This window comes from Thamnophis sirtalis, unplaced genomic scaffold (genome assembly GCF_051295495.1).
Source record: "Thamnophis sirtalis isolate CommonGarterSnake01/CBP01778 unplaced genomic scaffold, rThaSir2_p1.2 scaffold_3, whole genome shotgun sequence".
Taxonomy (NCBI): Eukaryota; Metazoa; Chordata; class Lepidosauria; order Squamata; family Natricidae; genus Thamnophis; species Thamnophis sirtalis.
Window position 1 is genome coordinate 63,037,181 of NW_028261383.1, and position 12,237 is coordinate 63,049,417.

Here is a 12,237-nt window from a genome sequence, read left to right on the forward strand (position 1 = left end):
CGAAGACCAAGTTTCACTTCTTGCTTCGTTGTCCTCCCCCCCCCCCCCATAAGTTGCCCCAAAGAATAATAGACGGAATCCTCGGCACCATCTCCCTCTAGGACCCGGGTGAAAATCTGAAGCCGGGAAGGGGCAGAATGCAGCTCACTGCGCAATGCACACGATTTCATACTTCAGCATCTTGGAAACCTGGGAGACCCACAGCAGCGGCCACACCGATCCAAGAGGGGGCGTGGAGAGGCGAGGCGTTGAGTCGCTTCCAGGAGCCGAGCCAAGCCGCTGCAGCTGGCCGCGCGGAGCCCTTCTTTCCTGCCTTCATCCTTCTTTCTTTCTTCGCTTCTCACATCTCTTTTTAAATCGGGGAGAGGGAGAGAGAGAGGGAGAGAGAGAGAGAGAGAGAGATGGCTTCGCCCAGGGTCTGACCGGCCAGCCAAGCCAGCAGCAGCCTGTATATTAAATGCACATTTGCTATGTGGATGCTGCATTTACTTGCTGGCCTTGGATCAGAGCTGTTCGGGTATTGATCGGGCGAAGGTTGAAAGCCCTCCAATTTTTGTTTTTTTGTTTTTTTCCCTTCACCCACGCCCACACCCTCCAGCTTGAAGCTCCCCTAGAGGGAGAGAGGGAGGGAGGGAGGACCTAGAGAGGTTTGCGGGCAAAGTTGCGAGTCACCAGGGAGGGGGGTCGCGGGGGCGATGCCGTGTGAGCCCGAGCTGCTGCAGCGGCAGGAGAGAGAGGGCTCTTCAGGAACGAGAAGGGGCCGAGCCCCGTGGGCAGCTGCTGCAGCAGAAGCTACGTCCGACTGAAGGAGGAGGAGGAAGGGAGCACGGCGGAGTGGAAGCATCATGAATCCTGTGAGGCGTCGGGCGCTGCGGCTGCTTCTGGCCTGGGGTGAGCCTTTCCTCATTTCCCGGGGGGGGGGTCCTTCCTTAAAAAAAAACGGGGCGTGGGGGTGTTTTCAGCCCGCGTGCAGGCTCGATCCAGGAGGAGGAGGGTCCGTCCTGGACAAAGAGGCAGGCGGCGGCGCGGAGCTGGGAACGGGGCTCCGGGCTGCCGTCTTGCCGCCGCCTATGGAGTCCAGGAGCGGCGCGAAGTGGGAGGGTTCCAGCCGTCCCCTGCGGGAGTTGGGCCGGTTTTAGCTGCCGCCGCCGCCGCCGCTCTCCTTGCTCGCTCGCCCCGCGTTGGGCTCCTTTAAGGCGCGAACGGGAGAGGGAGCGATCTCCTCGGTTGAGGTGGGAGCCCGATGGGATCCTGAGGCTTTCTTGTCAGGTGGGAAGAAGAGGAGCCCACCAGGAGGAAGGACGGATTAAAAAAAAGGCATTTCTTTTCCTGAAGGGTTTCTCTAGGATGTCACCTCAGGATTGTAAGAAGTTACTTTCCTTCTGGCTGCGTCAGTCAATTAGACGCTGCTTGCTGAGGTTCCCCCCCCCCCCCCCCTGAAAACTCTTTATTCTATTCAGGAGGCATAAAACCAAAAACGAGCCAACCACATTGGTACCCTAACATGTTTTATGCCCAATATGATTGGATTAGGGTTCAGTGTCTCAACCAAATCCAGGAAGCTGACGTTCCTGAATAAATCATTGGAAAAGCAATGTCGTGGGGACACAACCTATGATGACATAGGCTTTAAAAACTTCTTTTAATACATTATGCTAAGTTATGGCTTGTTTCGCCACAGCGGCTAGGTTTGCACAACATGCTAAGGTGGAAAGCAGGGTTTTTAAATTACACAGGTTCACACAGAGGATTGGGCAAAAGTTTCAGCAAAAGTGGCGTCCACATAGATTTTTATGGCATTGATGCCAATAAATAGGGAAGATTTAACCGAATAAGTAGAAGTAACAGAAACATTTAGATGATCAAGTGTGCATCTTGGACTTAAAATTAGCCAGATTTGAATAAACTATGAACAGTTAAGAATGAGATCTGTTGGCAGGAGAAGCTAAGGATGAACGGAGCTCAAGATGGGGGCGTTCTTAAAGGATATACTAAAAGCACACTTACAAATACTTAATTTCAGTGAGGGAAAAATGGAGGCAGCACAAGCCAGTGGGGCTACCAAAAAGCTTTGTGAAGATCTAAAAATGAAAAGAAGATTGGTCAGAAAAGAAGAGAACAGACGGTAGATTGAAACTGTAGTGCTGGCAATAAGCAAACAAATGCTCAGAATGAGCTGACAAATGCAAGGGAAAATAAGAATGATATTTTTAAAAAAGATTTCTTCGGTTTCATTCATGTATCCTAGATAGCTGGTAGAAGAGGAAAAAGAGGGAAAAGAAGATGGAGTAAATTACAGATGGGTGTAACATCAGCGTCTGGGAGGATCCTTAAACAGATCATAAAAAGATTTATCTTTAACACTTTGAATATTTTGCAATTGTTACCAAAACTCAGAATAGATTTATCAAAAACAAATACTGATAGGGTAGCTTTGTCTCATTTCTTTGGTCAAATAATAGATTGTGGGTATGCTTATTGGTGTATTTCAACTGGTTGAAACATCCCTTGGCATATAAATTGATAAGCTAACTCAATGTAGGGTAGATGGCATAACAATTAAATGAATATTAAATGGACACACACATACATACATCAAGTCAGTGTTGACTCCTGGTGACTTCCTGAATCCTGCAGTTCTCAGAAGTGGTTTTGTAGATATCAGTGCAGATATCAAACTAATATAAAGTGAGGTGTCACAATGAATTATCCTGGATCCTCAGCTTCATGTTTATTAATGATTTGGATGACTAGAAAGTTTGTCTAATTGGCAGATGTCACAAAACTAGCTGGATTAGCTATTATCCTAGAAGACTGAAATAAAACTCAGTGGAATTTAACAGAGACAAGTATGAAGTTCTTGACTGGGAAACAAAGATCAACTACACAAATATAGGATTCACACGTATATGATATAGTAGTGATGTTTCTGAAAAAGTTAATTGCAAAGAGAATACACTAGGAGCTAGCGATATGATTTGGCTGCAAAAAAGCAAAATGTAATTTTAGGCTGCAACAACAAAAGTATGAATTTCTAGTAATGGAAAGTAAGTGTTCCCCTTGATTCTAGACTGATCACACTTCATGTCTAGTATTGTATCCACTTTTGGACACCATATTTCAAGGAGTCAGAGAAATTGGAACAGGTTCAACGAAAGACAATGTGGCTCACTGGGGAGATCATGTCTTACCTTGAAGGAGCTGGGTGCATTTAGGCTTGTAGAAAGAATGTAAAAGATTGACTGAAGGGATATGATAGCATTCTTCAAATATATGAATGGAGGTCACACAGAAAAATCCAAATATGTTTACTTTCCTTCTAGAATAAAGGACTCATAATAATGGATTTCGGGTACTGGATGGCAAATTCCAGCTGAATGTTTGGGATAGAGGTTTTTTTTTTTTTAAGTTTAACAATTTGCTAGTGGAACCAATTTCCCAGATAAATGGTAAACTATGTGTCCAGATGAGGCCTGCACAATAATCTATCTGGTGTACCTTAATTTGTATGCATAAGCAAAACATTTTGGGCATGGAAGAACTGGTTTGGGATGCTCTATATTTGGATCAGAATCCTCTTGCTTTCGGCATACGCCTGAAATAAGTGCCTTTGGTCAGAGCATGGACCCAAAACACATGTATTCCAAAAAGACATTTTCAGGATAGTGAAAACAGGAAAATGTCAACGTCAGTGGCAATGGTGGAGGTTAAGCAGACACAGAGAAAGGAAGACACTGGGAATGATCAGGGGAAGGATTTGTAAGCTCCTCTGTGTGACATTGAATTCAAGTAGGCATATCCAATTGACCAGCCTGTTCCAATGTCTTCCCTTAGCTATCTCCTTTTAGCCACCTCTGCTGCCCATTGTTTGGGATTCAAAACAAGACACATTTCTTATATGTATGGCTGTTACTTTATTTGCTGCTTTGAGCAGCGAGTTGGCCCAGTGGCCTTTTTCAAGTCTATGATTCCATGACTCTTGTCTTAAATGAGAGCACATAATGCTATTCCACCTCATCTAATTGTGGTTTATTCATTCTTAAACAAACACTTCTTTATGGTGAAGTGTGATCACATTATTGCTTGTGTGATGTCAGTGTTCCAAGTAATGCACCCATAGAAAGCAAAACTCTGAGGCAGGGAGATTCCTCAAAGAACAAATTTATTGGGTACATCATATTGGCACAACTGGTGAAAACAGACTCTGAAAGTTCCTGTGGTTTTCACCTAATTAAAAGGTCCCCAAGTCATCAGTCACATGGTCCAATAGAAGTGCTGGCCAGTTGCTTGGTTACTTTGCTCCTCCTCTCGCAACCACCTTGGAATGACCTTGGTTCCCATAGGAAAACTTTTAATTTTGCTTGCAAAATACCAGTTAATGACTTCCCCTCCCATCTAGAGGCAGATCTGAAGCCTCAAAGATGGTCCCAGCCAAGTTCGCTTCAGGGTTGACAATTGTGATTTATTCTTTCTTAAACAAACTACTGTTTATGGTGATGTGTGATCATATTATTAATTGTGTCTGTAAGGTAAAAGCCTTTGTTTGAGACATCTCAATAATCCAGGTTAAGCAATAATAAAAGAGAATATCTGTAGCCCAGGGTTGAACTGAGAAGGGCTTGGTGCTCTCTGAGCTTGGTTGTTTGCTAACAATCGTTTCATTACCTGACTAGGTAAAATCATCAATGCTAATGAGTCTGGGATTGCTCTGTGTTAATATACAATAGTTTGTCCTGCCTGTAGTATTCGGGGTACAGTTTTCTCTTTGGTGGTTTCTTGATTTGGGTATTATTTTCTGCTTGACTGTCTGGTGTTAATCCCTACTTATCTGGGTGTTGGTTGCTGGACCAAGCTAAATCCAAATCTTATACAAAGCTGAATTCAAAAACACCAGGGAATTCCTGGAAGCTTGGCTGATGAATCAGCCAAAAATAGACACACAAAGACAAACCACATTTACATATCATTTAAATAAAAAATTAAAAAATTAAAACCAAACAGAACATATCCTCTCCGCCAATCAAAACCCAGATAAGCAGGGATTACCGTATTTTTCAGAGTATAAAACACACCGGAGTATAAGACACGCCAAGGTTTCAAAGAGGCAAATAAAAAAAAGTTTTTGCACTCTGCAAACTTCCCCATTTCCCCCCAAAAAATGCATGAATAGGCTTTAGTGGGCTTGCAGAGTGCTCCTGAAGGGGGGAGGCCGCACAAACGAGCAAAAATGGCCCAATTTTTGTAAAAAAAATGGGGGGCATAGATAGCCTTTAGGAAGCTTATAGAGTGCTCCTGGGGGTTGGGGGGGTGTAAAATTGAGCAAAAAGAGGGGGCATTTTTCACTCATTTCTGCCCCCCCCCAGCCCCCAGGAGCTCTCTAAAAGTTTCCTACAAGCTATGCATGGCCATTTTGATGAAGGGGCGGGGTTTCGGGAGGCAAAAACTGCTGTATTCAGTGTATAAGAAGCACCCAGGTTTTCAGCCTCTTTTTTGAGCGGAAAGAATGCGTCTTATACTCCGAAAAATACGGGTAATACCAGAAAAATAATCAAGCAGAAAATAATGCCTTAGTTAAGGAACTACCAAGGAGAAAACCACACCCCCCACCAACAGCTTGACAGGGCAAGCTATTGTATATAAACAGGGAACAAACTGTACACTCACACTTGCGCTGATGTTGTTACCTAGTTGGGTAGTGAAACGTCTGCAAGCAAACAACCAAACCTAAAGAGTACCAAGGGCTCCATGATTTAAGCTTTATTGTACAGTGGGAAAAGGAAATCATAATCACTGTATTTGTTTTACATATTTCTTTCTTATGGTGGAAAAGTTAAAATTTTGCCTGTCTGTCTTTTGTGTTATTCTTCTTGCATAGAATAACACCTCTGTCTATCAAAAATACTTGTTGAATTACTTATCAACTTTCAGCAGTTTGAAATTTAACGGTTATTCTCAGGGGTGGGCTTCAAAAGTTTTAGCAAGGGGTTCTCTGCCCAGTTGCTGGGTGGGCATGGCCATGGTGGGTGTGGCCTAGTCAACCTCCTGAACCATGGGCAGGGGGCATTTTTGCCCTCCCCTGGTTCCAGAGGCTCTCATTGAGCCTCTGGGAGAGCAAAAATGGCCTCCCCAGGCTCCGGAGGCTGGAAATGGGCCTGTTTCTGGTATTTTGGTATTTTTGGTATTTATTGTACATTTATAGGCCGCCCTTTTCCCTGAGGGGACTCAGGGCGGCTTACAATAAAAGGGGAAAGGGAGTGTAGGACAAATACAAAAAGAAATGTGAACGAGAATAAATCAAACAGTAAAACACAACATTCACTCAACATTCGTGAGGGGCGAAAGTAAAAACTTATCCCCAGGCCTGACGGGCTAGCCAGATCTTGAGGGCTGTGCGGAAGGCCTGGACGGTGGTGAGGGTACGGATCTCCACGGGGAGATGATTCCATAGTGTCGGAGCCGCAACAGAGAAGGCTCTCCTCCGAGTAGTCGCCAGTCGGCACTGACTGGCGGATGGAATACGGAGGAGGCCAACTCTATGCGATCTGATGGGACGCAGGGAGGTAATTGGCAGAAGGCGGTCTCTCAAATAGCCAGATCCACTACCATGGAGCGCTTTATAGGTGGTAAGTAGGACCTTGAAGTGCACCCGGAGATCGACAGGTAGCCAGTGCAGCTCACGGAGGATCGGTGTTATGTGGGCGAACCGTGGTGCGCCCACGATCACTCGCGCGGCCGCATTCTGGACTAGCTGAAGTCTCCGGGTGCTCTTCAAGGGCAGCCCCATGTAGAGCACATTGCAGTATTCCAGCCTGGAGATCACAAGGGCTCGAGTGACTGTTGTGAGGGCCTCCCGATTCAGGTAGGGCCGCAACTGGCGCACCAGGCAAACCTGGGCAAATGCCCCCCTGGTCACAGCTGAAAGATGGTGGTCAAAACTCAGCTGTGGGTCCAGGAGGACTCCCAAGTTGCGGGCCCTTTCTGAGGGGTATAAGTTTTGTCCCCCCAGCCTGAGTGATGGTACGTTGGTCAAATTTTTGGGAGGAAAACACAACAGCCACTCGGTCTTGTCTGGGTTGAGTATCAGCTTGTTTGCTCTCATCCAGTCTTTAACGGCCTCAAGACCCCGGTTCATCACGTCCACCGCTTCATTGAGTTGGCACGGGGCGGACAGATACAATTGTGTATCGTCCGCATATTGGTGGTATTTTATCCCGTGCCTCCGAATGATCTCGCCCAGTGGTTTCATGTATATGTTAAATAGTAGGGGGGATAAGACCGAACCCTGCGGCACCCCATAAGTTAGGGGCCTCAGACGATCTCTGCCCCCCCACCAACACCGACTGCGACCTGTCCGAGAGGTAGGAGGAGAACCACTGCAAAACAGTGCCGCCCACCCCTATCTCCCGCAGTCGTCGCAGAAGGATACCATGGTCGATGGTATCGAAAGCCGCTGAGAGGTCAAGGAGAACTAGGATGGAAGCACGGCCTCCATCCCTAGCTCTCCAGAGATCATCGGTCAATGCGACCAAAGCGGTTTCTGTGCTGTAACCGGGTCTGAAGCCAGACTGGAAGGGGTCAAGATAGTTAGCTTCCTCCAAGGTACGCTGAAGCTGGAGGGCCAGCTTCTGGACTTCCTAAACTTTTGATAGGCCTGTTTTTCACCCTTCCCGGGCCTCCACATGCGCCCTGCACTTACCTGCATCCAAAACGGGCCACGTGGGGACTCCTGGGAAAGGCAGGGTGGGACTATCCAGGAGTGGGATTCTCAGAACTGCACAGAACCTTAGCTAGAGGTTCTCCCGAAACCTACAAACCCCAGCAGCCAACCCCTGGTTATTCTATATGCTCTCTTGGAGTCTGGTCCTATAGGTAGTTCTCGCTTAAGCAACCAAAATTGGGACGGGCAAATCTCTTGCTAAATAATACAGTGGATAAGCAAAACATGACAAACTTAAGCCATCCCTTCTGCTGCAGTCACTACGTGAATCACTTGCAGTGGTTAAGCGAGACATCATGTGACCAGGACCTGCAATTTGATTGCCAACTTCTCTATTGAAGGTTTGTCAAAAGGCTGTTGTGAAGCCTCCAAATGTCAGTCATGTGACTGTGTGGATTAAGTCATAAAGTTACTTTTCCAGCACTGTCATCACTTCATTGCTAAACAGGGCAGTTGTCAAGCAAGTTTTATCAACATATATTACCTGACTGCAAGGTGCAGTAAATTACAGCAAATTGGAAAACCGTAACGGTGTGTAGCCATATCATATAACGTTGGAACACCCAAAATTGTATTGGTACATACGTGAACCTATGTCTCAATTTCAGTATTAATGTAGTCAAATTTGGTCTCCAGTGTTGCTTGTCGAGACTATTTAATGTTTATGTATTTCAATTTATATTCATTTTTTGGGTGTGGAATATACTAATTTACCTTAGAAACAATGAAAGAAAATCTTTGATGTAGCTCACTTTCCTATACCATGGTTGAACTGGAATTGCTACTTTACTTCTGTCTAGGAAATTGTGTAATTTTGTACCACAATGAGAAAATTTTAACCCCTGCCTTTTCTTCCATTTCAAGATATCTTGATTGTTTATAACACCTTTCCAAGAAAAAAAAATCGTATAAGTGACCCTTCTTTTAACAAAAATGTCTGAGCAAACAACCTCAATTTATAATCTTAATGAGCTACACACAATTTTAGTTTTAAACATTTTTAAACAGTTCCTTTAACAAATTTATGGGTGATATACTTGGAAAGATGCAAATTGGCCATTCTGGTGATCATATGACTTAAACTACTTTTATCTACACAGCATAGGCTCCTTCTTAATTTCCTATGCTTCTGAAGGAACAAATCTGTAGAGAAATAACTATGTATATATGTTGGAAATTAGCTCTAAGATACTCCACTTTAAAGTTAAACATTAGGGACTCAGCCCTCTGTAGATGACAGTCATAGTCTAACTTGGAACCTTCTCCAAGTCCCAGATATTTCAAAGTTCTTAGACAAAGTATTCTGTACTAAAACATAGATACTCTGATTTATTATTGCTGTATTATCAATATCTCTTTTTTAAAATGGTGAGATAGAAAGTATGAATTAGACCCATAGATTGCAAGACTGATACCATGTTTCCCCGAAAATACAAAACTAAAGCCTGGCCACATTTTTTGCATGGGCAAAAATATAAGCCCACCCCTGAAAATAAACCCCCTGGACAACCCGCCCCTTCGGCCAGGCAGAGCACCGCTCACCGACATAGCGGTATCCTGAAGGTGCCAAGCCGCAGGAGCCGGGGGGGAGAAAGGCACTCACATTGCTTGCCACCTTCAGGATACCGCTAGGATGGGGAGTGGTGTTCTGCCTGGCCAGAGGGGGGAGTTGCCCAGCTCTCCCTGCAGCATCCACCGCCGCCACCGTGCTCCAAGCATAACGTTTTCTCCAGTTCCAAACCCCCAAACTCAGCTGCCGAATCTTCCAGCAGCGGCCGTTCTATGAGTGCGCTCTATGGTTGTGGACTGGCTGCTGGAAGACTCTGTAGGAGAGTCTTCCAGACAGAGAGTCTGCAAAAATTGTGAATTTTTTTCATCGGACCCAATTTGGTTGTGGTCAGAACCGTTCATGACCAGAGATTCTACTGTAGCTCCTTTCACTGTTCACCACCATTTGAGGCTGATTCTTGTCATGATCATGGAAGAGTATATACTTTCCTGGGATGTCAGAGCAGATTAATCCCAAATATAATCCTGTTAACTGAGTTGGAGGATAGGCCCTCTTAACCCTAGCCAGCATGGATAATTTCAAATATATCTAATATCTGAAATGCGTTTGAGCTCAGTTTGGTAGTTAGGCTGTTGGTTTGAGCTCCAAGCTTGACAATTTGGTTGCAAATGTTTCATCACCATTCAAGGAGACATTGTAAGTATATTTTGAGTCTGTCAGAACACTGGTCTTTAGATACCTTTTTATGAGATGCAAATTAGTCTGATCAGACCATGATTCAGAAATATCCAAACAAACAACAGTCAGACTAATTTGCATCTCATAAAAACATATTTTAAAACCTGTGTTCTGACAGACGAGCACAACTCAAAATGTACTGATGATATCTCCTCGAATGGTGATGAAACGTTTGCAACTAAATTACCAAGCTTGGAGCTCAAACCAATAGCATATCTAATATCTGTTCCATACCATTTTGAGAAAGGCTCTTCCAGACTATAAAGTTGGAACTGTAAGAAAGGTTTTTGGTATATAGTCAGCCCAAGGATTAAACCCAAGTTTCAGAACTCAGCTTAGGTCAGGTAAGGTTTAGACTTCCTTCAATGGATTATAACCTTCTATATATAGTACTCTTTTTGTGGTTCCAGGTTTGTAAAGTAGAGATACCATTGACCTTTCCCAGTAAACTTTTGTAAAGATAAATGAGGACATGAAATGAAATGCACTTTCCAGGCTCAAACTATAGGGACTATGAAACAATAAACTATTTCTGGTGAAACTATTTTGCTGCATATTTTCTTTATACTGGAGTTTAAAGGCAGACTCTGAAAATGGCCTCTGGGAAGTTTCTCAGATAGCTTTATAGAAAAGAATTTCCGTCATCCTTTACTTCTGATTGTCAGGTCTTAGGCTACTGTGGTGAGGCCTCTAATAAAATTAAGTAGATGTTATAAAAATGAAGTATTTTCATATACAGGAAGAAAAAACAGAACAACTAAAAGCAGTTGATGTGTTGTATAAATGCAAAGTCATCCTTTTCAAATTGCCTGCAAATAACTGCAGCCAATGGGTATACCAATAACAGACAAAATGGATACTTTCTTTAGATGGCAAGAAATGCTCAGAGGACAGAGAAATATGAGGAATTTACAAACAGTCCAGGTTATAATCAAATTCTTATACAAGTGCCAACTCTTACATTTAAAGGAAGACTTCATAATTTTTTTAATAGGAAGGCACAAGTAGAAGTCTGAAATCTTCCACAGATGGCTTTCTATTTATAAAGTCTTCCTAAAAACACATCTCCTTCTGTTTATGTCTTGACTAGGTTCACAAAACAGGCTAGGACAGGTTCACTGAGCACTGGTTTTATTAGCCAATTGGAATAAACTACAGTTGTCTGGCGTCATACAAATACATTAAGCCAGAGAGGCAAACTACATTATAGTTTAGCATGCTGTAATGTATAAGCCCAGGGTCAATCTTTGAACTGAAAATTAAAAATACAGTAGTTCCTTTATCCTGGATCCTGAGGATGGCTAGCTCATTCCAGTCCTTATTTCTTCAGTAGATCTACCAGATGTAGGCACAAAACCCCAATACCTAGATTATAGGTATAGGTATAGAGCCAAGGTGGCGCAGTGGTTAAATGCAGCACTGCAGGCTACTGCTAGATCAGCAGTTCAGCGGTTCAAATCTCACCGGCTCAGGGTTGACTCAGCCTTTCATTCTTCCGAGGTGGGTAAAATGAGGACCCAGATTGTTGGGGGCAATATGCTGACTCTCTGTAAACCGCTTAGAGAGGGCTGAAAGCCCTATGAAGCGGTATATAAGTCTACTGCTATTATCTCGTTTAACATGAAGGAATAATAGTTATGGTCAAATAAATGATGTACAATGATAGTAATGTATACATATATATTTGATTAGATAATATGTGATTTTATATAAATTGTAAGTGAGGACTATGGAAAGGATGCACAAAAACCTTGTAACCAATTGACACACTGTATGTAATTAAAGATGTTTTTATGTTTTATGTTTTGTTTGTCTATGTCTGTCTAAAAATAAAAACTTTTTGGAAAAAAAAAGCTCCAGACAACTGCTAGTTCAAAGGGATTCAGATTTTTTCAGAAAAGAAAAGATCAAGACAAGAGTCAAAACTCTGGTGATTTAAAAAAAAAGACACTATCCAAGTGAACTTCCATCATCAAGTTCTTGCAGAATGGTAATGTTCTACAACATACAACCAGAAAGAACCTTCTAGATGACAATATAGAAAAAATACTAGCTCTCCATTGCCACCTGCATTTTTGTAGCATAGATCTGTTATCTCTACCTGATAATTGTGGCCATAGTCACTCCTGTCCAAAGTAATTGTCAAACATAACTGCTTCATTGTGGCGCTATCAAATAAAACTATTAAAATTGGTTGCCTAAATTTCATTTTGGCAAAAATATAAATTGGTTCCTTCAAAGTAGTGCTGTAAACTTCTTCATCTGCTAGAGC

General features: G+C 43.3%; 1 protein-coding gene across 1 annotated transcript in view; it reads left to right on the forward strand.

Moving 5' to 3' along the window:
• Window positions 1-384: 384 nt before the first annotated feature.
• PODXL2 (podocalyxin like 2) overlaps window positions 385-12,237 on the forward strand; it is a 59,054-nt gene continuing 47,201 nt past the window's right edge. Inside the window, exon 1 of the mRNA XM_087708977.1 lies at window positions 385-891. Within this exon, the coding sequence (XP_087565103.1) occupies window positions 846-891 (46 nt within the window). The 5' untranslated portion in view covers window positions 385-845. The remainder of the gene's footprint in view (window positions 892-12,237) is intronic.